The sequence below is a fragment of the Anopheles coluzzii genome, chromosome 2 (genome assembly GCF_943734685.1).
Source record: "Anopheles coluzzii chromosome 2, AcolN3, whole genome shotgun sequence".
Lineage (NCBI taxonomy): Eukaryota > Metazoa > Arthropoda > Insecta > Diptera > Culicidae > Anopheles > Anopheles coluzzii.
Window position 1 is genome coordinate 40,853,720 of NC_064670.1, and position 26,779 is coordinate 40,880,498.

At 42.7% G+C, this 26,779-nt stretch overlaps 1 protein-coding gene across 1 annotated transcript; it reads left to right on the forward strand.

Annotated features, from left to right (window-relative positions):
- The first annotated feature begins 2,471 nt into the window (after positions 1–2,471).
- Positions 2,472–18,801, forward strand: LOC120953399 (uncharacterized). Its single transcript, XM_049607541.1, has 6 exons — positions 2,472–3,964; positions 5,906–6,510; positions 6,575–7,187; positions 16,895–17,532; positions 17,736–18,172; positions 18,257–18,801. Exons 1-6 carry the CDS (start codon positions 3,810–3,812, stop codon positions 18,662–18,664), a joined length of 2,856 nt encoding a protein of 951 aa, XP_049463498.1. The 5' UTR covers positions 2,472–3,809; the 3' UTR covers positions 18,665–18,801.
- The last annotated feature ends 7,978 nt before the right edge of the window (positions 18,802–26,779 follow it).

Below are 26,779 nucleotides of genomic sequence, written 5' to 3' on the forward strand. Positions count from 1 at the left end.
CGCCACTGCCGACATTAACCTGCACCGTACCGAACGCACCACAGAAAGACAGAAGCCGGCGGGCGGTTCTAGAGCCGAGCGAGTGCTTTTGTTTCCGAGCAATCCATTCCCAGCCTCAGGCTCATCCGAACAATCTTCATCCCGAGCTCAAGTGGTTCTGTGACAGCAGTAGGCAGTAGCATAAATTATGTAACGCTAATGCACTCCCCGGGGCTGCTGGAAGTTGCAATTTGTCAGCATTTGGCTCCGCCGTCCAGCTGAACCGCGCAGTCCCGCACAGTGGCGGGGCCGGCGACCAGAAGCCGCCGTTTACAATCCTTGGGCATCTTGTTTTGGCTTTGATGTTTCGTCGTTGTTTTTGTGGCACACCCGTTGGGGGGGGGGGGGGAGTGGGTGCGGGTATGTGTGTGTGAGAGACCGGGTGCATGGTGCTGAGATGAGAAAATGTTTGGAATGTCACAAACTAAACGACAAATAAGGCAAAGACACGGCGAGATGATGACGGGTGCATTATGGAACGAGTTGCTTTAATGCTTTAATTCAAAAAGATAAGGTTTAGAGGTGGCTGCATTTGATGATGAACATTGTAAAAGGTCGTTTTGGAACATATTTTTAAATTAACACAAAAGAACAAGAACCAACAGAAAGACTAAAGAAAAAAAACACTTAGTAGCTTGTCTAGATAATATGCTTTCTAGAAGAAGCAAATATTAAATAAAAAAAATCTTAAACCAAAATATTTTACAAATCTAGTAGAAAACATACTCAAACTGATTCGATTAAAGTTAATCTACTTTTGAATTTGACAAAGGTTCATTTAAACGTTATTCATTAAACTAGATTTTTAAGTAAAAATAAATTAGCTGTACGGTTAAGGTTATAGTTTTCAATCTTTTGTAAAATGTGTTTTTTATCATTTTGTCCTCAGTTATCTGTTCTTAGAATGTCGAAGGGTAACGAACGCCTTTCATTATGGTAAATATTAATGATTGTGCTTATTTGTTTACTTTTATCGACAAATGATAGATAGTTAAAATATTTTATTTTATTTTTATTTTATTAGCTGTTTAAGCTTTGGTTGAGGTCTTCTTTTTCTTATGCTTGGTGTAACGTCCTACTCGGACATGGCGAACATGAGGCTTGCTACGGGAGGACAGTCCATTTGGGGCTTGAACCCCATGACGGGCATGTTGTTAAGTCGTACAAATTGACGAATGTACCACAGGACAGCCTCAGGGTTTAGTAGCATACCTTATTTTCTATTTAATTGAGGACAGAATGATTTCTTTTTAACAAAATGGAAAGTCCAACACACAACTTTGTCATCTCTTTAAATTTTACTATTAAAACTGGCCATATATTGTTCATGCATATAAAATATTATTCAAAAGATTTACATTTGTTTCGAATTGAATTCTTGATATGTCTACAATAAAGCTTGTTATAATATGATCCGAGTATTATTTCCTAGCTGCGTTAAGCTGTTGGCTTGCTGATGCAACAATAATATGAATTTAAAAACTTTTCTTTTCGTTTCACTGCTCTGCTCCAGACCCGATTGTAAAATATGGGAAATTTTATTAGCTTGTCAAGTGCGGGGTTTTTTATGCCTGTGTTGAATCGATTTTTATGAGCTCTGTAAACTTTCCTGGTTAAAAGTAATAAATTATTCATTTGTTAACATTTAACACCATTCTTGCCTCAACGGAAAGCTGACGTCAGCTATATCGTAAAACCTTAAATAAAGTTGCTTTCTTTGAACATTTCTTGCATTCTTCAACATTTTCCGCTTTGGTGAGTACAAAATTTCCACCGATTTTCCACCGCACAACACTTCTGTTTATCCTCAACCTTTACCATCCGTACGCACTTCAGTCTCCCTTGTACTGGGGAAAAAGAGCATTTCAGAACGTTCGATTATTCCACCCAACAATGGAATCCTTTGAATGCGGGGTAAAATCCCCGCACTGACATTGGCCCATATCACTGACAGCTTATTTCTCTGTTGACATGATCCTCCGCCAAACAACCTTCTTGCTTTGTTGGCTGACGTAGTGTCGAATTACGGTCGCGCTCTGGGTATGTGCCTAAAGTCATCAAGTGAAATCGTGTCACCGAGTAGATGGACAGGCTCGGTGGAACTTCTTCCCGATTTGATGCACATATACACACATACACACACACATACATTGACACACGAATGACAATGTTGTTGTTCTAGAAATGGACCAAATGTCCGCTTGTCCGCTGGTTTTGCGTACACGCATGTCATTGTCGTCAATCGTCTAGACAATCCCGAATGCACCGGCGGCGCTACAACCCCTCCCGAGGGTTGTAAATTTGTGTTACACAACCGAGCTGACCCGCAAGCCCGCTCCGGCCCATCCTTGCCGATGGCGCACCAGCATCCCACCGCGGACTCGATTATGTAAAACAGACATACAACATGCAATTGCGCTCAGGATGGCCCTTCGACCGACGGGACAAGGTCTGGAAATCCTTGGAGGTCCTTTCGGTTCTGTCTCCGGTCCTCTCGGTGGTGCAAGGAGAAAAGCGACACCGACCAAAAACCAAAACACAAATCAAACAAATTGGACGTTCAACATTGCTTCCAGATGTCTTCCCAGCGGTGGACCGGAGACGCCTGCTCGAATGAATCGAAGGATTCCTGGCCTTGCTTTGCCTTATGGCTCGATGGTGTGTGTGTGTGTGTGTTTTCATTACATTTATGGACAATGTGTACAGATTGAAAGTCATTGAAGGAAAGAGACATACTTTCCCGTTTGAACATCACTGCTCTTGGTGGTTGTGACCGCTTCTTTTGATATCTTGCAGAACACTTTCTATCGGGTGGTGTAATTTTTTTCCCGGAATAATCTGATGAACCTCGATCGCCATCTTTAATACAGCACAGGTTGGTTGGTATTGGTTAATGGCGGGAAATTTACTGTACGAGCGCATCCGACTGCGCAAGATCAAACCGAACCGAGGCGAATCCCGTACGTGGAAAATCTCTCCCCGTGTACCAATCAGTGTCCGATGCGTTTTCCCTCCACAGTACGATTCACAAACGCGAGAGTGTGTGTTTGTGAGAAAGCATCACATACACCACCCTGCATGCGTGTTCGAGGCCGGATAGTTGTGGCCATCGAACCGGAGGAAAATTGGCCCACAGCTCGCAGTGATACAAAACAGCGGTATAAAACTTTCCCCAGCACAGCACGGTTGAATGGAAAAGAAGAAGCACATCGATCGAATAAGGATAGCACCAGTGCAAGAAACACAGCGCTTTGGTTTTCCGACCAGAATCGTCTTCTCAAGTACGCAGTGTTTCCGTCTCGTTTCAGCACGGCATTGCGTTACATTGCCGCAGTTGCTCGCCGGGGTCTGGAAATTCGATGGCACCAGATATCGGAATGTGCGGGTCGCCGTACGCCCAAGAACAGTCGGTCACATGTGGTTTGGGCGAAAGGACGTTCGTGTGCAGTTCGTTGCAGCAGTTCTGGGCAGAAGCTGTCTGAGCTCGAGAATGTAGCACATGTTGGCAAAGGACAATATGGAGTTGCTGTTGGATTAAAGTGCAAAAAAACAGTTGTTGTTGGATTTTATACAAATAATGTTTATCTGGTTTTTGATGTGAGGTGGAATTTAGATTGTTATATTGTTGTGCCTAAGACAGTGATGTTGACACTCTATCAAGTGTTTGTGATGGTTTAATATTGATACTGTTCAAAAGTTTAAGAAAGCCATTGTGAATCTGTTGTGAAGGTGGACAGTATAGTTGAGTGCGGTGGTGAGCGAAAGAAAGGATGCTCCAGCAAGGATACTACGATCTAACACACTCGGAAGCATCAAGTGGCAACGAAGCGAACAATAATATACCGTTCTCGGTGAAGGACATACTCAATATGGTTGAATCAGGTGCCGGAGTGGTGGACGGGTATCTCAACTGTCAGATGGAAAGGTAGGTTGGCTAATATTGTGTGATTTAGATAGATTCACTCTTCGAAAGAGTCGTTTTTTATACACACGAAATCAATTTTTAGAGAAAATAATCTTTCACACAAATGGATGAAAACACTTACGCATCGCTCACTTTTATTTAAAATTTAATACCATTTTGCATCAACGGTTCTATTCTTTGTTGTTCCCTTTTAAAGTTTGCTTGATATTCCTTTTACATGCTGATAAGATTGAAAAATTAAAGAAGAAATCATTATACTAGGTTACATTTAAAGTTTAACTTATTGATTTTTCTTGTCTTTTTGACGATCTCACTTTGTCGTTAATTTCGCTTCAGTATTGTTGAATAGCTTATAGAGAAAGCTTGATAATTGTTTCAATAAAAATGTATTTAAGGAAAATTGATTTGATTGTCTAAAATTGTTATGTTTTATAATGTTACTTTGAAGCTTCTTCAGAGTAGAGTGTTTCAAAATGTTACGTTGAAATGACTTATTCAGGCGGATGAAGATTAACATTGCAATTTATTTATGAACAAATATTCATTTAAATCGAACCTAAATAACGATGAATTGTATAAGTTAACTGACAATAAAGAAAATTGGCAATTGGTACGCAAATTATATCCTGTTACTGACTCATTTTAATTGTTTTTAAACGCTCACGATTGGCCATTATAGTGCTACACAGTTTGATTGGATTTGATAGATTTTCCATTTAAAAGTCGTCTGTGATTGATTGATGCAAGCTTTTTTTTTGATATTCAAAAGTTCTTCAAAGTCTCTATCTCAGTCAAAGTCAAGGACAATTAATTTTACCATCTTTATCCTATCCTATCTTTATGGTTGGTAACAAAAGAACCTGGATTATATTTAAAAACAGGAATAAGCATATACATATTCTTTTTCTTGTAAGTACTTCAACCTACGGGGTCTCACCGGCCTTAAACAAGATGGTTGAAGTTATTTGCAATAAAAGGACAAACACAACATACTCCAGATGTAGTAACTTCACGAAAGAAATGTAAAGCATAACGCGTAAGATTTAAGTGACTAAATATTAGATAATACAAAAGGGCTAAATAGGACAACTGGTAAAACATGTTCATGGATCTATAACAAATTAAAATGAATAACATAGCAAATATTCATTGTAAGCTACTAAGGAACAGTCTAGATGAGAATCGTTCCAGTTCCTAAAAAACTGATCTATTGATCCCATAGACCAGGTGTGTCAAACTCATTTTTTTATTGGAGATAATTGCGTGGCGCGCGCAGGGACCTTTGCAATATTAAAGATAAAATAAAACTTAAGATAACCTTACTTGCTATATATTTGAATACAGACATGAATATTTAAACGTGGCAACGGTAATATTGAAGTCCAAAAAGCAGTAGAACTTATTGAAAGCTTTACACATTGAGATAATTGGATCATGAGCTCCTCTGTAAGTACGGGCCCGGTCTATTTTGATCAGAAAATTCCGAGGACGTAGTGCGTGGTCAGGAGCGTACAAATTGATCTTAAGAAGAAGCTCGGGAGCATCAATTTAGCCTTTTATTAACTTTGCTACAAAAACTGCTTGTGCTACCTTCCTTCGTCTCTCTAAGGACTGGAAACCTATAAGAAGCCACTAAAAGATTTGTTGGGTAGGCCACTTTTTAACCCGAAAATCCATTCCATTCGAAAATGCCGCAATATGTGCGTCGACTATCGATGCTAAAGATATTCCATCTCAAATATAGACTAGATTAATCATAACTTCCGCAAGGGTCCGCATGCGGTTCGCGGCCCGCCAGTTTGACGTACCTGCCATAGACCAATAAATCAGCATAGGATTCCATATTGTCCATAAAATTGAATATCAAATATAAACCTTAAAATTCATTAGTAACAAGTAATGGCATGTTCTAACAACTCTTCACCGTTCGTCCAATTTCAGCCCTTCGAATCACTTCTCCTACCCGGCCTACTCCGGCTACGACACGTCCTACCATCCACCGGATCCGTACGGCATGATCTCACACGGTTACCTCTCACAAACCCACCACCATCATCACGACCTCAACTATGGATCCGCATCGTACGACTTTGGCTCTTCATCGATGCCATCGTCCATCATACCATCCCATCTACCTCCTCCACACTACTCACACGGCCAGTCATACGGCTCCTACGGTACGCACAGTACGCCGGTAATCGGTGCGACCAATGCGACCTCCAGCCCAGCACTCAGCTCCGTAGCAAGCTCGGTAGGCTCAGAGCTGGAGCTAGGTGGGTACGGGTCCGTAGACAAATCCTCCCTCATGAACGGTCACGAGCATCCTTGCTCGAACTTCCTACTGCAAGACGTACGGCCCACCCTGCTGGACACGAGCACACCCTTAGACAGTGCGTCCGGCACGCAGAGTCCAGCCGACGGAATCAAAATAAAGGACGAATCCTTTTCGAGCGTCTCCACGTGCGTCACGTCGGAGCACGTGCAGGAGTTGGACAGTTTGTGTCAGCTAAACAACAACAACACCACCGAGGAAGATATGCTGCAAAGTATGTTTCGATCTTCGCACGCCCTTTTCCGCACGTTATTCACACCGCATCCTTTCCATTCCAGAAGAATGCAGCACCCAGCTGGTCACCTCGTCGCGCAGTGAGCTGCGCAAGAATGGTAAGCTGCGCGCCAAGCGAAAGCCGCGCATACTCTTCTCCCAGGGGCAGGTGCTCGAGCTGGAGAGACGCTTCCGGCAGCAGCGCTACCTGTCCGCACCGGAGCGTGAAACGCTTGCCAGCATCTTGAAGCTAACTCCTACGCAGGTGAAGATTTGGTTTCAAAACCGGCGCTACAAATCGAAACGCGTACAGATCGAGAGTGCTTCCGTCGCCAAGTGTGACGCAACGTCCTCCACGGGCGTCGCCGGTCCCCGGTGTCCCTCGGACTCTTCCGGTTCTAGCAGCAAGGATTACGACGAACTATCACCGTCCCTGGGCATGTCGACGGTTGGAACGCAGGGCACTGGGAGCTATGGAGCAGGATATCACGGGTCATCTGCTTCAGGGACAGCCGGGCCGATGGGTTCGGTTATGAGCTCGGGGGCCGGTTCGTCGTCTACGGTTCCACCGCCACCACCATACCCCACGTACGGTCTTCAGTACAGCGAACAGTACACGTCCCCACCGCCTCCTCCTCCACCCCCAAACCCGTACTACGATCAGAAAGTTTCCTATTGGTAGGGGACCGATTGGTGGACGATTCGTTGTAAATATCTTAGATACTTTACCACAACCTCTTACCAAGGACACCTTGCTTAGGACAATAAAAAGATGAAATAAATTAATGTAAATGCCGGTGGTGTAATAAATGTAGTCCATCATTCCAAAGAGCAATAAAAACACACACACACTTTCAGCGCCGCCGTTTGACGCCGATACGAAGTTAGCAGCCATCGATCATCATATCGCGCTGGCACGTACGCAAATGCACATCTGGTTTGGACGTTCCGATCCACCCAAAATAGGGCCAGCGCCTACTGCTGACCCGAATCTTTTCCCCCGACGTACTTTAAGTCGTAATTGTAATTTGATAGTGGCTCCCAAAACAAAAAACGTCAAGAAATCCAGTAAGCGAGCAGACGGCTGACACATCAGTTCGGTGTCGCGAGCTGCTAAAATGGCCATCCATCCGCTATACCACCAACGATTGACAGCGAATGAAACCCGATTCGATGCTGCCGTGTACGTGTGTGTGTGTGTGTGTGTGTGTGTGCGTCAAGCAAATAAAGACGAAATCGTTTATTGCTTGCTTCCAGCATTATGATCGATTAAGGCAGTTCATTCATTCCTTCGCCCAGGGTCTGCCTGTTTGACTGACGGAATCGCGGAACACTGATCCTTCCGTTTTTCTCCCCCACTGCTCCAACTCCCAGCGGCCCAGTTTCGGTAACACACACACACTCGCACACACTATCCACAGGGAAAACTCTCGCATCTTGCACCCCTGCGCGAGGTCGACCGGGGGCATCTGCTTTACGTTCTGTCAAGGAAACGATTAGCCCCCGGATAACCCTCACGATCTGTGCGCGCTCGCTCGCCCGATCGTAAGTCATGGGTGTAAGTGGCCAAGTATGTGTGCGTGTGTGTGTTGGTGCGTGGCTTGGTGCGAGCTCAAGGGATGAAATAGAGCCGATGGCCAAATGCCATAAATCGTAGTTTTGCTCTGTGCGCCATCGTACGCCGGTGCGTGCTCTAATTGTGCGTGCAACGAACACTTTCAGCTTTTGTAGTGCCGTCCCTCTGTGGTGCATCCCTTCTTTCGCTCTGTCTCTTTCTCTCTTTCTCTCCCGGTATGGCTTCACCCACCAATCGGGATCTCTAGTGGCACCCATTAATTTCCCATCAAAGATAGAATGACACGCTTGATGCTGGCTCGCGAGGAAAATGAGGGACGATGGGAAAATCTATTCTTCACGGAGGGCGGCTTCAGGCTTTTGCTCGTTTCACATTCGCCGCTGCTACGTCGGGAGAGTCAAGACGTCTGTTATGGAAGCTTTTCTTTGTTATCGAACGAGAGGGAAAGTGGTTGGGAATTGTTGTTCTCAGCAAGATTGGATATTGTTTACGATGCGCTTAGTTTGATGGGAGGGGGGGGGGGGGGGAACATGAGATGCAAAACAGAAGCAATGTTTTGGGAAGCTGTGGAAATGTAGTGTGATGGATAACTTTATAAAAATAAACTTGAAAGGGTTTGGATTGGCGATAAACATTGAAATTATTATCTTATCTGCTAATGTTAAACAAACGAAGGGCAATTGCATTGCTCAACTGGCGTAAAATACATGCAGTCTGTTGATGTCTTCTACTTCTTCTTCTTATTTAGCACAAATGACGCATTTGGTTTAGGACTGCCTTACCCGATTCTGGGGTTTACAATCATTGTCTTGATTTTTCTCCCATGGTAAGATATGGTGGGTGCCGTCCATATGAAACTCGAATTTATTTGTAAAATTCTGGTAATCAATAAAATAAATGATTAAAATACATACACCGCCGCTGAACAACAAGAAATCTCGTTACTCGTTTTTGCATCGAAACAACAACAGATAATGATTTCTACAAACATTTAAAAGTGTTTTTAATACCGTTCTGTATCAGAAACCAAAAATATATGGCATTACAACTACACCAAGAATTAATTGAACATTTGAAGAAGATACTTTATGAAGTTATACATGTTAAGTTAGAATAAATATGTAACTAACGGTTAATCTGAATTCAAACCATCAAACGTACTCTGCGCACGTGCTCCGAAGCATGCGATAGTGCTGCCACCTACTGGCGAATAAGACTTGTGAACGCCTGAAGGGTATGCAATCCGCGATACGCCTGTTTATTGGCGCTCTATTTTTTTCTACAAGACGGTTTTCCAATACTGCCGTCGATATTTTGCAAAAAGAGTTATTTCAGTTTTATTTTTTCAATATCTACGTATAACATCGATGAACACTTTTGTACGGATAATAAATATGTCTAAAGCTACATCGAGAAACGGGCAGCTTGTCTTCATCGGCGTTGGCCCAAAGCGTAGGGTGGAGCGAGAAACCACGATTCTTTACTGGTGCAGATGACCGGTGCAAGAGCATCTAAGCCCCGCTTCCAATGCATAAGCGACCAATTATGTTGAAACCAAGGATTATTTGTATATTTGTGTATCTATTAATAAATCGATGGACCTCATACGCTCACTCGATAGGCCTGCAGCGCCCTAGGACGAAGGGTTCTAGCAGGAAAAATTATGCGTTCGCTTAATAACGCAAGGATGAAAGATGACTACTTCTTCTTGTATTTGGTGTAACACGTCCTACGCGGAAAAAGTCGACCTGCACAGGCCTTCGAGACTTATTCAGTATCACGCAGCCAGATAGTCAAGTCCATGCTTGAGGCTTGAGCGCATGACGGGCATTTTATTAATTATTTTATTAATTTTATTTTTGTCAAAATTATTTAGATTCAATTTAGAAAGAGATGAATGTTGCATCTTTATGAGCCAACCAACAAGTGGCAGATTTCCAGCAATTCCAACGGGTGTAGCTATTCCATCTTATAAAATCCCATCAACCCCTCCAACGCTCTGCACTTACAGGGGCTTCAACGCTCTCCTCCTGCTTTCACCGCTTAGGGCCCGCTGCCCTAAATCCACCACTTCTCCTATTCTTATAGCGTTACTAACATGCCGTTTTAAGTTAAAAAATAAATAAAGTAAACAATCATGAAGCGACTGTTACGTAGAACATTTGGCAAGAAATGTAAACTATTCATTCAAATATAGATAGTTTTCATATCTGTTTTTACCATTTTTTAGATGTTTTCTACCATTCCACTTGACTCTTTACAAAACTGTTTAAAATTTGAATATAATACTAAATACATCTTTATCGAAGTAATTCAAATATTATAGTGATAGGTATATTGCAGCTGGTTGTTTGTATGTTATTTTCACATTATTTTTCATAAAGTATACTAGTCTGTCATTTAAATATTATTTTAAACACTTATAAGTCAATGTAATTGAACGATAGTTTAATTATACTATATTGAGTTTTCTTAATATTTTTTTTCGTTTAACTTTGTCATTATTAATTTTCAATAAATATTTACAAACAAATGAAAATATTTCCTGTTCGAATAATCTCGACTCATATTTTAACTGATCGTTGCATTAACGTTAAGATAGGAACTAGCGTATCTGACACAATCCATAATTCATCTGGTGTTCCTCAAGGAAGTATATTAGGACCTTTACTATTTATTATATTTATTAACGATGTCGTGTTTGCTATTCCTCATGTTAAACTATTATTATATGCTGACGATCTAAAAATGTTCCTATCTGTTAAATATTTTGACGACTGTGAAATGTTACAAGACTCGTTAAACTATTTTTCTGCATGGTGTTTTAACAATGAAACGCTACTTAATGTTAGCAAATGTAGTTGTATAACATTCTCAAAGAAAAAGAATCCTACTATTTATAACTACAAAATCAATCATGACAGTGTTCCGCGTTTTTCTCAGGTTCGGGATTTAGGAGTTATTTTAGATATTAAGCTTAGTTTATCTAGCCATTATCAAACTATCCTCACTAAAGATCTTAAACTATTAGGATTTGTCTTACGTGTCTCAGCTGATTTTAAAGATCCTTTCAGTTTAAAAAACACTATACGGAATTTGCCAGTGTAGTTTGGTGTCCCCATCAGCTTACATACAAAGAAAAATTGAAAAAAAAATCAGAAAAAAATCACTCGTGTTATGTTTCATCGTCTTCCCTGGTCAGACCAAATTCCACGTCTTTCTTATAATGTTCGGTGTTTATTATTTGGCCTAGATACAGGGTGTTCGAGATAAATTTGACAGTTTCTGAGGGAATAGGAAAGGATTTTTTATCAAATTTATGTTAAATATTTAAAAAAAATCTACAAAGTTTAGCTTACCATGTTTGCCGCATTTTTTATTCGAAGTACCCCCCCCCCCCCCTTCCGCGTCGATGGCCGCCTGCACCCGCTTCCGGAACCGCGCGAAAGCCTGGACAACCATGTATCTGGGGATGGCCGCAAACACGGCCTTTATTCTGGCCACCAGCTCCGCTTTGGTATTGCAGGACGCCCTGTTGGTGTCCCACTCAACTGTGCCCCACACAAAGTAATCCATAGGATTAAGGTCAGGGGAGCTGGGTGGCCAAACGTCGGTGCTGGTGTATCGGTCGAAATTGGCAGTGAGCCATTGGCGTGTTTTTACGGCCGTATGGCAAGGTGCAGAATCCTGCTGCCAAACGTACGGCCGCCCATTGGCAACCGTATTGTTTTACGGTGTTCAGCGAACACATCGCCGCCTTCCGAATTTAGGCATTCGTATGGCCGGCACAAACCATCATAACACACGTTACGCGCTTGTACAATTCGGACGGGTTTCACATATTTACGGAGCTAGACATTTTTTACACTTGTTCGCACAACTTTTAGCAAGCGAATGACATATTAATCATTTCGATACGTCAACTCAACCCTAAGATATAAACCCAAAGGCCAGGTGTCAAATTTAGCCCGCACACCCTGTACTTTACAGCATAGGAGAACTACTGCTCAGATAACTTTTATGCATACATTATTAATTGGAGATTTTGATGCACCTGACATTTTAAATTTTATTTGCTTTTCTACTCCCTCTAGAGGTCATAGAAGTATAGAGCTACTAAGAAGCCCCTTTAGATCGACTGGTTTTGATACCAATGATTCACTGCTCAAAATGATTGATGTTTATAAAAGGTGAGGGTTATCAGCAGATTTCAATAAATCCGTTAGTCAGCGGCGACAGCATATTCAAGTTAGTTCTAGGGGCTTACTTTAAACATGTACATTGCAAGCATTTAGTGATTTAGGCATACTATTTTGATTTAAATAAATAAATATTATCGTTTACTCTGGTTAAGTGACCTGCATACGGGAATGTAGAGATATTTATCACAAAAGCTATTGCAATAAATCAGAATGATCATTTTATGATTGCCATCAATGTAAAGGAAAGCAATACCGTTTATTCGAAGCAATAGTTCCGGAGCAAAATTTTGTTAAATAAAGTAAATACATGGTGGAAATTGAAAAACATGATTTATTTTATGTACATCACCTTCTCAGCTCAATCCACCCTATGATAAATATAAGGATAAGAATAATTATGATTTCATTCAAATTATTTATATTTTGATAGGCTTCAACTTCAACTTTTAATCATTTTTGTTTTTCGAATTCAATTTCTTTTTTGCCTACTCCTCCTTACGTAACATAAACCCTTACTTGCATTCAAAAATAGCATTCAGTTGGTCACTTTCACTCGTGCATCGTTTGTAAATGAGATTCTCGATGAGCATATTGTCATTCAAATCACGCCCAAAACATCAAACCCCTTCGTCTGACCGTAAGAAGACCAGAACAAAAGTGCACTCACCACGTCGTTGGTTGCGACCGAGCACCAGCCGACTATTCAAATCAAATGGACACTTTCCCGGCGTGCCAATTCCAGTGTAGAGCTCACAAATTTTCCACTTACCGTGCCACCGCAACCAGCAAAGGGAAAAAGGACACTTTGCCTCAAGCGGATTTGCAGCTTACAGGCGTCGTGTGTGTGTCGTCACCCCGTGCGCATCAGCCGGGTCGGGGAAATGTCGACAATCACCTCATCATGGTAGCATATTGTCCACAGTCACTCAACTAGAACAACACTTTATCGGGACATACAAGTTCCCGCGAAAATAAAACGTTGCCAGCGAGAACGATGGGTGGGAACCGTTCTCGGTGTGGCTGAGGGTGAGCTGTTGCTCAACTTTGCCCATTGTTTCTCGATACACACATACTACACTCTAGGTGAGTTAATCTCCTTGTCGTTGCGCTTTCCCATTCTCGGCTGCAAGCGTTTGGATAATAGACACTAATTGAAATTACTGCCCGGAAGGTGTTACTATTGTGAATTTGTTTTGCCTGCGGCTTTTGCGGGTGCTGGTTGAATCCGTCCAGCACATCCTAGTAACAAGCGAACAAGGTGAGGATGGAAATTATTCAGCGCCGCACGTGCACAGTACAAATGGACCCCGCTCCTGGTGGATAAATGGCCTGGAATGCATTGGCAAGCGTTGGATAAAATGTAAGTTAATTAGAGCCTTACAGTTCCGGTTCCGGAAATCCGTACGCTTCCGTTCGCACGTCAAAACAATGGGCAAACGGTGCGTGGTCGTTCGATTGTTCCGACTGCGCGATTGATATCGCCGATAGGGCCAAAAGAGCATGGACTTGGAGGGCACTGTAGGGTAATCATCATCAAATGACAGTGTAAACATCGCAAAGTTGATCATCAACTACAGCTAGGAGGGCTTCCAAGTTCGAAGCCGATTTTGAAGTGTGTACAAAAGGATAGTGGATGATGCAGGGTCGTCATCTAGTCAAACAGCAACGAGCGGAGCTAAACAGTTCCAAAATCGTGTTTCGGCAGTGGAAAAATCTGGAGCAGTGATTTACTTTACTTTGCGCTATGAAATACGATACAAACACTTCCCTGGCCCCTTGCGTTTTGCTGCTCTCTCTCTCTATTTCTCTCTTTCTCTCTCTCTTTCTTCCATTCGCCTGTTTCACCTCTAACGTGGAATAATGTCTGGAAGCTAGGGGAATGGAGGAGCAAGCTTACACAAGGATTATCGAATATCACTCGACGCGTTGGCTGAGTCGCGTGGTCAATATTCAATTAAGCGAAGTGATCACTCATCGAACACTTTCCACGCTTGATGATGTATTACGCGTCAGTCCTTGGAGTGTGAAGGGTGGGTTGGTGGGTGGGTTACTGCTGGGACTGTGATTTATCGGTGAAGTGCATACTGTGGATGCTATTCGTTGCGCAAAAAAAAGGTTACCTCTTAAGTGGCATAAGACTGGTGTTGGTACTTACTTACCCGTGTACTTACTGCTTAACACAAAAACAGTGAATCCTGAAAAGAGAAACAACAGAAGATTCAAAAATTTTCCTTCTCCAGTATTTCATGCAGGTTAAACATTCATTGAAAATGTGCATTTTAAAATTGAGACAAGATATCAAACCAGTAAAGTAATGCTTCCTTCTTGTAAACCGTTATAGCATTTTCACCTACAAAATAACTGCAATATATTGTGAAAGTAGCCATATAAACGTTTAATTAATCTAGATCAAAGCTTCTTAGCGAGTTATAAGCACTTATCATAATCAATCATTATTATGAATTAATTATTATTAGGAGATCTTTGGATCCAAAATTAGTCTATCTGAGTTCTATGTTGAAGAATGTCCTGGGTCTTAACATCCTACGGGGAGCCTGAAGCTACAATTTAATAAGAATTGATGGGGCGTCTAACAAACGATAAGATGAGTTTATTGAAATTTCTTTCACCAAGTCATACATCTATGAAATATTGTTCATATTCCACTTTATCGAGCTAGCTGTGACATAAGTATGTATTCATATAGAAGTCACTGTTCGTACCACAAGATCAGTGGATTGGCTGCATCTGTAAGCCTGGATTTGACAGTTAAGATAACTCTAAGTGAAACTCTAACAGCAGATGCGTATAGTTGATGATAAATGAAGAATGTGTGAATATTTAACAGTATTATTCCCAATAAAGTCTCCTATGTGATAAGAGCATTTGAAAAGTGTATTGTTGGTACTAAAAAACCAAAGGCTCTAATTTTAATTTATTTTCAAGACTCCTGTTATTCTTTTGATATCTTATAATCATAGTCATGCCTGCCTATACTGGGTTTTAAATTTAATACAAAGAAGATGGATTAAGTACAAAGAAGACGGATAGTCAGTCCTCGCTACCTAGGACGGTCCATACGAGACATGAACGCGGCTCGACGGGCCGTGCAACTTGATGAATTTATGGGACCACCAGTTTTACTTATAGTTATTGTTAGTTATTTGATATAACTTCAACACTCTGCTCGAATACATGGTGATGTAAAAAAAATATCGTATCTATATAAGGTGCAACTAATAACAAATGTTCTAGACTGACATTCGTTCCTAAATCAAGTAATAGTTGATCTTGATACTTTGACGTTAGACTCTACTTAAAAAACGATTTATACATTTAACATCTTCACGAAGTAGAGACACTTAATAAAACTTCTATTCATGCCAGCCACTGGCTTGTGGTCAACATAACAAGAAATTTGTTGTTCTACAAAAACGTTCTATCCGCTCTTCATTGTACAATATTGTGTCATGGGTTGTTGAAGTTTGACAAACGCATGATATTTCAGTTGAAAACATTGTAACTTTTTCCTGCTATCCATGGATACCGTTGGCGCATTTCCTCGATGTTTTCCCCATGCTCAAATAAATGTAGCTCATTCCCGAAAGTAATTCCATTAACAGTTTGTCGCTAATGTGTATCCCCCTTTTCTTCTCACCCACGAAGGCGGCAGACGCTCGTTAGAACCCACAAAATTGCCATTATTCAGCACGGTCGAGCCATTCGCTTCGCCACATTGCCCAGGCGAACACCTTCATTTGCGCCTAGCCACAATGCATACAATGCTTTCGTCGGTGGTGGTTTCGCTTCAAAAACGCCAGCAAAAAGCAAAAACACACTCACCTTGAAGCATCGATCGCTTGTCCTTGCTATGTTTACCCATCCGCCACCGCACTACGGTCCAGACCTTCCTACCTACCAAGGAGCGCAGAATCGTCCACTAACACACGCGCTCAAGCTCGCCATTACTCCCGCCACCACGCGCACAGCGCGAAGGAAGAGAAACCTGCACTACAGGCAACCCGATAAGCAACCCTCTTCCAGTGATGCCCGCATCGACCACGTTGCCCCGCTCGACCACGCTGCCCGCCCTGCCATGCGCGCTCTCACGCTAAACAAACAACCCTGAAAATATATCGCTCGAGCCGGCCCGAAGCTTCAACCAATCACGGCTCGCCTCTTATCCAATCGAAGTGCGCCAGAGAGTGGTGTACTGAGAACGGAGCACTGCGCGGCGGCCGGCTGGTGCGCGGGCGTGCGGTACTCGTGCTGCTCGTGGAAATGGGAAAAACGCTTTCCCGAGCACACGCGGTGGCTTGCGGGAAAAGTGTGCGCTTCATTCGTGCTGCTCAGCTCGTTAAGTGCGGTTGTGCTCTGGCCGGCTTGCGGGTTTGCCTCTGCGTCAAGTAAAGCAATTTTGCGGTGTGACGGATTGGACTGTGATAGTGTGAGTTTCAGTGTGGATCAGTGGATATTCGTTGTTGCATCTGAGCGCTATCAGAACCAATTTAGTTTGAATGTGTTTTGTGATAGAAAAGGATTAAAATCGTAGTTCAAACCCTCCGCTGTGTTTCTTGAGTGATTGTGCCGTGCCTGATCGTGTGACATTGTTCAAGTAGCAACAGCAGCAGCAGTGCCATGAGCTTGACTGCTTCCACCGCCAAGTCGATCGTCTCGACGCCCTTTTCGATAAACGACATCCTCACGAGAAGCCGCCGGGTCGAGCGTCACAGTTCGGGCGAATCGTCCGGCAACGAGGAGGACATGCAAACGTTCTACCATCCCCGACATCATCACAACCACTACCACGCACAGCACACGCGACATACGCAGCATGTGCGGCGAGGAACGCTGGAACCTTCCGGGAGTCCACGATCGACCGTCGAAGAAGGACTGTACGGGAAATTGAGCATGAGCTACTACAACAACAACAACAACAATGCTACCACACCATCCGGTTTCCCCGTAAACGGATTGCCGCCTGCCTTACGCCGAGGGTCGCTCGATTGTTTCATGGTGTCCGCCGAGCCGGTGCGTGAACATGGAGAAGACGTGGTCGCCCGTCCGGACACTAGTGACGGTGGTGGTGATGGTGGGAATCCGTCGGAACGGATTGCTAGCATGCTGCTGGAAGGGGCACGACCGCCCGCATCAGTCACGGCCACTTGTTACCGGCTGAGCAAGGCGGCCCATCAGCGCAGTGAAAGCCCCATCGATATGCGACGGTTGGCGGAAAACGATTCGGGTACGAATGAACCAAGAGTTGCCAAGCGTTACGGCAGTAAACAATTAGCTAAATGTGTATGATCTTTCCCCCGTTTTTGGGAACAATTGATGTGCACCCTTAACAAATGCCTTTCGAAACACGTGCCTTCTACTGTGCTGTGTCTTGTTTGTCAGTGAATGCCTTACAATAAACCACCCAATCCCATTTTCTCCCCTGTGCAGATTGTGACTCATCGCCCTCACCTTACACCGGTTCGTTGGGGCTGCACGGTGGCCAAGCGACAACGCTGCACCCGAGCGAGGAGATGCCGTCCGCAAGGAAAAAGCGCTCCCGAGCGGCCTTCAGCCATGCTCAGGTGTTTGAGCTGGAGCGTCGCTTCGCCCAGCAGCGCTACCTGTCCGGGCCGGAGCGTTCCGAGCTGGCGAAAAACTTGCGGCTCACGGAAACGCAGGTCAAGATCTGGTTCCAGAACCGTCGCTACAAAACGAAGAGGAAACAGATCCAACAGCACGAGGCCGCCCTGCTGAGTGCGACCAAGCGGGTGCCGGTGCAGGTGCTGGTGCGGGAGGACGGATCGTACGGACCGATGCTGGCCGCCGGTCAACCACACTACGCCACCGGGCTGGATCCGGCCCTGCTGAACGTCTATCGGCATCAGGTAAGAATCAAGCCCGGAAGGACCTTAGGCTTAGGTTTTTGATTTTGCTTAATTATCTCTTTTTGCTTGAATTCCCCATCGCAGATACAGATGGCGTACGGTATGCCGGGAATTCCTTCGATGCCCTTCTCCTACTTCTACCCCTCGAAGATGGCCACCGTGCCGAACGGGCCGATAGCTCCTTCCGTCGTCCTGTCCGCACCGTCCTCATCATCGTCCACCTCGTCCAACTCCTGCAAGCCGCCCAGCTCTCACCACGGTCCACTTCAGGCCGCATCTTCAGGGCCGCTGAACTTCTCCACCCGGTGCGACAGTGATGCGGAAAATGTAAATTCAACCGGACGGCGGTCACCCTCGGAATTGTCCGGACCGGGCTCGGATGACGTGCGGTCGCGCAGCCGGATGGATGTGGATGTAAGCGGCCACTGCAGTGTGCTGTCGTCGGCGGGCGAAGGCGACGAGGACGAGTGTGAAAATGTAGAGATCGATTAATGTGGATAGGTGAGGCGGTTGTGGCTGGGTTAATGTGTACATAACGTTGTTTACTGTGAGTAGCGCACAAAAACACTCTTAATGTAGGTTAATAATGCTCCCTGTTGTAAAATGTAATGGAAAATAAATGATTTTTTGATAAATGACAAGTACAAGCAATTCATTTGGGATCATTTTTTGAAGACAGTGGATGGTTTATAAAGGGTTTTTTGATTTACTTGAGAAACTACGTAATCGTCTTAAGATGTCATAATGTGGTATGAAGTTTGAACAAAAGTTTATTCTGCGTATTAAATCGTTCTTTCTCGACGTGACCCATTGGAAATAGCCTTTTGGTCATAATTTATACTGTATCTTGGTTCGAGAATATCGTATTTTAGCTCTGTCATTAAGATGTACAACTCAACAGCATGCCCGGCATGAGTTCGAGCCCAGTATAAACCGGGCAAGTTCTTCATTTGCAGGATGAATTATCCTGCTTTGGGTAAACAATTAAGTCCATAGCCAAGTCCATTTAGGGACGTATACGTTGTTCCACCGAATATTAAGACGAAAATTGTACATTCTTCGTGTTGGCATCGTTACCGAGTCGAAATAATAAACCAATAAATTACTCAATGGCATCCGCTCATCTATACTTTGTATCTGCCCAGCGCTTCCTTATATCCGATACATGGGTGGTCATTTGCACGGGGTCGATTGGAGCAATGATCGGTCGTAAAACTCACCACACCAACTTCATCCAGCGTCAATGATAGTGCCACCTAGTTAGGCGAAAGGGCAGACGGTTAGCATGGTCGTAAAATGGTTGCTAGCTCGGGCTAGCTTAATCATAACATATGCCCCTGTTATGTTTCTCGCGCAGAGCTTGCGTTCCGAACAAACTCATTGTCAACGGAGGGGACGGCAATGGGTGCCTCCCCTATCGGTCGAGCGCTTGCCGTAAGAGGACCACAACCTTAACGCGAGATATTCCCCAGGATTCTGGAAGGTTTACGAAAGAGTTTGGGTCGTTCAAACTGACTACAGTTTCGGTCATTTAAGTCGAATTGCTTCATAGCTCGGCAATAGCAGCAAGGTGATAAAACAGCACTTGCACCGTGTGGCACGAGTGTGGCAAGTATGACTTCAGCGATCGGAGCTGTCGTAAATGCTTCCCTTTTTTCGTTGTTTGGATTTTCGACCAGCAAGTGGGGAGGTCCACACGGATCGACGAGCTCCGACACGATCACCTACAGAAAGTCATTTGGGGAAAACATTTGCCGAAGCCAACGGCACGGGTCTGGCTTTTCTGGAGCGGATCTGGTGAAAACAATTGTTCATTTAGAATTGCGCTCCCTCCTTCCCGAAGGTCTCGGGGGGAGGCCTAGTAATGACTGGTGGCGTCGTAAAAAACGTCCATGAAGTCGGCCCCCGCACGCGATATAAACAAAGGATGCGCGATGCGTATCCGCCGTTATGCCGAGGAGGTTGCCTGGTTGGAGGTGGGCCCTGTCGATGAACGGCGGATCGCACGCGTCCTAACCTCAGGCGATCAAAAACGACTCTTCTGAAAACTCTCAGCGGCAGCGGTGTAGACCAATCCCCACGGCCGGCGTCCACACGATGCTCACATGTGCGTTACCGGGCTTCCCGGGGCAAACCGATGTTGAAAAGCCAATTATTTAGATTATCCCGGGTCCCGGGTCGCCCAGCTAAAGGCCCGTCAAGTGTCCTAGCTGTGAGGCATGGGAAGAGGGAGGAGGAAGGCGCACAGACACACACACCGGGCAAGGAAACAGATAGCGAGCGTTACACGTAAACAAAGCAAAAGGCATTAAAAATTCAAAATGAATGAAGATCATTACAATCGTGCTACGGATCGTTCAACTAGGAAAAGCAATGGTTCACACTTTTTCTGCATTTTTTTGTTGTTGCGTCGTAGGTGTCTCTTTCTCGTGTTTGCCGGATGCTGCAGAACGATAAAGCAAGAGCGCCAACGGGTTTAACTGATTGGACCAGTTGTGGTTAGTGGGCATCGATTTTTACCGATTGATTGTTCCTTGAATTGTTTATCGTGGAACGTTCTAGTTGAGGCAATCGGTATAAATTAGCGGCGATGCCGTCATGTGACGCAAACGATACTTGCGCAATTCATTTTGAATACGTTAGTAGCGGAGGTGGATTGTTGTGGACTTTGCCGAAAATTTTATATTTTGATCTGGGGTATTAACACAAAATTAAGTTTCTCAAGTTCTTAAAATATCAGAATAAAGTCATCTAGGATAAATGTCCAATTGGATTTTTAAAAATTTCCAACTTTAAAAATTTAAAGTCTTAAATTAATCAATAATTACAATGGTAGATACTCCAAAAAAGTTAAGTAATTGTAAAAAAATGATTTAATTTACAATCAACTATATATAAACCGTGTCTTCCTTGAACACAGCTGTAATCTCGAGACCGGGAAATTAAATTAGAAATAGCAATACAGGGTTTCGCATCATATAAGGGAATAGTTCAAGCACTTAAGGGAATGTTGCAAATCGGTAGGGGAATGTTGGATGAAACCTGTGATAGTTTGCAATCATATAGGGGAGTGTTGCAATCTACTATGGGAATTTTGCAAGCGTACTTTGGAGCTGCCATCAGATTGTGGGTGCCGTTGTTATTACCTCAAAATATTTTTGTCAATTTTACTAACTTATCTCGTTTAATTATGGCTCTGCAGCAGGATTTATTTAGTTTATCATGTGTACAGCTGAATCCCACACGAAAACAACTACAAATGATGTTTTTCAAAAAAAAAAAAAAAATGCTTGCAAAGTTCGCCTAATCGATTGCAACACTTCCCTATATTATTGCAAACTTCCACAGATTGCTTGCAACATTCCCCTACCGATTTGCAACATTCCCCTAAGTGATTAAAATATTCCCTTATATGATTCAAAACCCTGTAACTGCAACGATTTATTTAAAAAAACTCGAAAGGCTTTCGTTATTTAAAGATGATTGAAATTGGTTTAATTTAAGTTTAATGCAACATCAAGTCTTTCAGATAATTTTGTGGAACGGGTTATTATTAAAGTAATATTATTAAATTTGTCAAACAATCTCTGTCAACGTATTTTTATACTTTCTTTGCATACCATAAAAGATTAGTTTGTATTTGTCATTTACAATCACATGTTTTTTTCGGAATTTTCAAATTTTGATTTTCTTTACTACTATTGAAACCTTCTTTGTTCTGTTAATCATTAGCTAAATGAACGATATCTCACCGAAATAAACGTTTTAGCAATTTAAGCAAAAATAATTCCCCACACTGCGTTCTGAGGCTCTTCGGTGTGAGTTGGTGATGTCTTTTAATCAGCTTGAAATTCCGTTTCAATTGAAAATGCTTCTCGAGAACAATTCCAGCTGGCAGGAAACAATAAGTCAATTAGCAATTGATATAATTTCCGCCTATTTTTTTTTCTTCTTCTATTAGTTTCACCTTTACTCCTTGCAGATCCTTCACTTTGTGCAGAGCAGCTTGAATAGATGTCCACTCCGCTCCTACTAGCCGCGTTGCCAGACGTTGCCACTCATCGAACGTTAAAAGCAGCGCGCAGTGAAAATGGAAGCAAACTTCACCACAAATGACGCTCGTCGTATCGATACAACATGGATAATTTATGCCAATCACATAAATGGTCTTTTTCGTGGACTTTTTTTTCTCCTCTCGCCGATGTTTCTTCGCCTATTGCGTTGGGAATAAAAAAGTTTACTCTTTTGTCAGTGCCTTTCCCGCCCCATCTCAGAAACAGTTTCTCCGGGTCGATCGAAACGATTAGTGATAAGTGAAGCGTTTCAGCACCAATCAAAGGACTACCTATCGAGACGCCAAGCAGCAGCAGTAGCAACAGCAATAGTAGCAAAAGAAAAGCGAAAGAAAATCATGCAAAAAGAAAGCGCTTTTTCTCCGGCCGTGCTCGCTGTGGTTGTACAGTGTCGGTGAAAATAACTCCAACCGAAGCAAAGAAAAGAATAGAAAAGCGGAAGAGATCCGTGCGGGCGATGGCGAAGAAACGAGCGAATCAAAACATGAAGCAACGCTAATGGGCACCCTTTTCAATCATTTTCTCAATTGCGACACTAATTTCGAACCCATCGAACCCAATTGGCAAGTGAAGCTGTGGAAGTGGAGCTCCCAAGCCAAATGGCTGTATAATGTGTTGTGATTGGGAGCGGAGCGGAGATGAGAGGGAAGTGGTAATAGCACCATGTATAAACACATACACGCACACATACACACACACACACACACACTCTCACGCTATTGCTTCAGCACCAGTTCCGGAGTCGATTGATTGAACGGCGAAAAGGCGGCATTTTCCACCGGAGTAGACGTCTCTCCGAAAGCATCGCGACCGTCTTGGGAAAACCTCGGGCAAGGAATGATGAAGAAAAACGCCGGAAAAATTAACAAACGACACAGATCGTTCGAAATGAGTAGCGGCACAGCCGTTGACTAGCATTTTCCGCTTCTCGAGAAATATATTGAACGCTTACGAACAGTCGTTCGATCCCGGGTCGAAGCCGGTGGTACTTCATCGACCGTCTGAGAGGCAGCAGCTTGTGTGTGATTGTGGAAATACAAAAAAAAAAGTAAAAGCATCAAGATATAGCGCTTATAGACGTTCCTCTTTGCTAGTGGTAGAGAGACAATTTTCATCCATTTCCACCCACCAAGCATCCTCTTATCGTGTGCGGTGATCGGTGGGGAAAACCTGTCGTACACGTAGTGCGAGATGGCAAAATGGCTCTCTTCTTGCCGAAGAGGTACCGAAAGATGGTTGGGTAAAATCTAGCGCCAATGTTAAAAAATTACATACAATCTTCGATTCAACCGGAAACTCGACTTCGACCGTCCTTGAGCGGTTTTTTTTTTTCAATTTTTTTATCATTTATGCACGGTAGGACTGTCGTTTTGTATGAGTGGGTGCGTTTATTTTCTATAAATTATTTTCGTTTTATTTATTTTACTGGGAGTGAAATATTGATCTAAAAATGAATCTTATCGATTATATCAATCATTAGAATAGAAGGCGTTTGCTGTTTGAAACATACTTTCAATAATAGGATTCAACTGAATCTGTTATCTTTGCAAGGAAGTTTCTTTCGAATGCAAACCTTGTTTTTCGCTGCGTGCAAAATGTTATTCCACATCGATCTGAAATTTCATTTCAATCATAAAAGTTTTTAATTTCTTCAGCACGATTTTCAACACTTCTGCACAATTCATACATTCACTGTTTTAATCTATCTCCTCTGGATTTTCCGCAAATCGTGAAAAACGACTGTCTATATAGTTATGCGTGGAGCTGTATTTCATTTCCATCATAATAATTTTTATTTTTTTCTATTTTTTCTTATTTTTTTCAGTATGATTTTCAACACGTCTAAAGCTGGATTGAGTTTGACAGTTCTTTGCGATGTGTAGAAAATCAAGTGTAAAAACTGAAATTCCATTATGAAGCTAATAAACCATTTGACAGTTGTTGAAAAACATCTTGAAGGCGTGAATTATGTGCACATTTGAAAGTGACTAGGAAAATCCTGTTTTCGGACTTGACTTCGCCCAGACAATCGAATAATAGTTCCAAGTAGGTTTGTATCACAAATTCTTAAATAAAAAAAACTATTTTGGAATTTGTCATGAATTTGTCGCAATGACTATGTGCTCTAAAAATGGTATTTTCAAAAATCCAGCACGCAATACTTAACCGTCATTCCTCGACAATACGGTTTAAAGTTTCCCGGATAAACTGCGTTCCTCTGTAATTGATCTTTAACAGAAAATATGAGTCACATTGTGTTTTAATTTACTACTGTGACAATGTTTACAAAAAGTAATGTGACAATGGGTCTCAACTTGTGCTAATCAAAGAAATCGGCAGTTTGTTTTTTTATTGGTCAATGTTTTTGACATCCCAGTCAACTTAAATTACACGTCAAAATATTCATCCGGATAAGAGGCACGATTAATGGTGTGTGCTGCAACAAATGTGTTTCTCATTTTTCGCGATTGTCACATTTGTGACGCACAGAAACTGGCAAACATTTTGTTGGCGTAACTAACTTTCTGATGCGTATTGATGAGAATGAGGCAGGTGGTGGTGCAGAAAAAAAGAAAGTTTAAAATTCGTTTGGATCGATATTTTAAAATTTATTAAAAGTACTCTTATGCATTTCAATTTTCAATATTTCCACATAAAATAAGGAAATAAAACGATATAAAAATGCATCTTTGTGTGCACACAAATGCTAAAATCCAAGATGGCGCAACAAAACTGCCAAATGAATACATCGGGGATGGATATTATTCTAAGACAGGATGAAATTTCAGCCTATTTACTAGTGCTGAAAATGTGGTAGATTTTATTAGATAAAGGCCTTATTATTGTTGGAAAGGTAAATCAAAAAATAAGTCCACTAATAACGATTTGAAATGCGTTTTTCGACTACAGACGAAACAGACGCGTCCACGAGGACAGACGCATCCTGAACTTTTATCTATTCTATCGTTTTTATCGTCTTTTTCTCTCTCTTCTCTCGAGTTGTGACCTTACAGAGTGTTGGGTACTCACGAGTTTTCATCAGCTAGACCAGGGGCCTCCAAACTTTTCAGCTCGCGGGCCGCATTGCTGCAAAAATAACTATATTGAGGGCCATTTGACGCTACCTTTAAATGATGAGTGAACGTTTAAATCTCGTTTTTACAACAAAATACTAACGATACTAATACAGTTTCGTGTTACTAAAGCTTGATTTTTGTCTAAGAAAAGTAAAAAATACATTTTTATTTGAATAAGTCATAATAACGTAATATTAACTCTGGCAAAGTCATCGTGGGCCGCATTATAAGCTCTTGAGGGCCGCATGCGGCCCGCGGGCCGTAGTTTGGGGACCCCTGAGCTAGACAAATAAAACGGTTGAATATTGGATTCTATGCAATTGCGTGGAAATAGTCCTGATTTTTGAAATCATGCGACTGCAAATGGTTGTGTATATTATCACAGCTCTGCAGCAACACAAAATTGGCGCCAATAATGCATTTTATAGACCAAATTTAACAGCCGATTGTGTTTGTTCTGTTCCTGGTATTCTACCTCCCTTCTTCAGGAAAATACAAAACACTGCCAATAAACCACTTCCGCGTGTGACGGTCCATTAATTGCAACGAAGTATTTTCTAATTGCATCTCCACGATCCACTTGCCGTCACCATTTCGACACGAGGTTGCAATAATTCGGAACATGACCGTTCGGAAACAATCGAACGAGTGACTAGAAAGACGGCACTTGTAAATATTTACAGTACCCAGTACATGACCCGAGTATTATTCACATTCCCAAGCCCCATTTCCTGAGTTTAAATGCACACTTGGCAGGGGCAATTCAATCGTACCGGCGGGGCTCATTTTCATAAGTCATTCACTTAGGCGCAGTATTCAACGGGGAATGGAAAGTTACGATGATGGTGGCTTAAAATAGCTGTTTGACTTTCCTAATAGGTTTCCGCACGCGCAAAAAACTGGCCGGAAGGTGCAATACGGGTTGTAAAAGCAATTTTCCATTTCGGAGAGCGCGGATGGATAGTACGGGTGGTTTCTTATAGTGAATGTACATTTTTATCGTTCAGTATTCGCATATATGTATTAAATCAGATGAATACTATGCATGTACTAGACATTCGTTCATAAAATGTTCTAGAACGCATCAGTATCGGACAGGGTATGTTTTGTTGAGGTCCAAAGATACCTTGATATGATGCTTTTTCGCGGGTTGTCCATATTGACAGGTTATCCGATAGCATCCATCACCCTTTTTCACCAACTCCACCCAACATTCCCCATCACCTTGACCTACATAGCCAATCCATCGGGTGATCGTATTTGTTGTCGGTGAAATGCTCCTATATTTCCCTCGCCACGAACGCTTCCAGTTGCGTTTCAGAGGCATAGAGCATTCGATAATCCACCGTTTAACTACGGTTCACTTGGCTACAATAATAGTATCCCGCACAACACACATGATCGACGTACGCTTAGCTCTTTGCCATCGTATGTCACAACCAGAGCGCTATACGGGC

Bases quoted from the DNA above. Each gene is read 5' to 3' on its own strand.
- LOC120953399 (XM_049607541.1), top strand. From the start codon at position 3,810: ATGCTCCAGCAAGGATACTACGATCTAACACACTCGGAAGCATCAAGT. The intron at 3,965-5,905 runs GTAGGTTGGCTA...GTCCAATTTCAG, and splicing joins CTCAACTGTCAGATGGAAAG to CCCTTCGAATCACTTCTCCT. The intron at 17,533-17,735 runs GTACGAATGAAC...TCCCCTGTGCAG, and splicing joins GTTGGCGGAAAACGATTCGG to ATTGTGACTCATCGCCCTCA.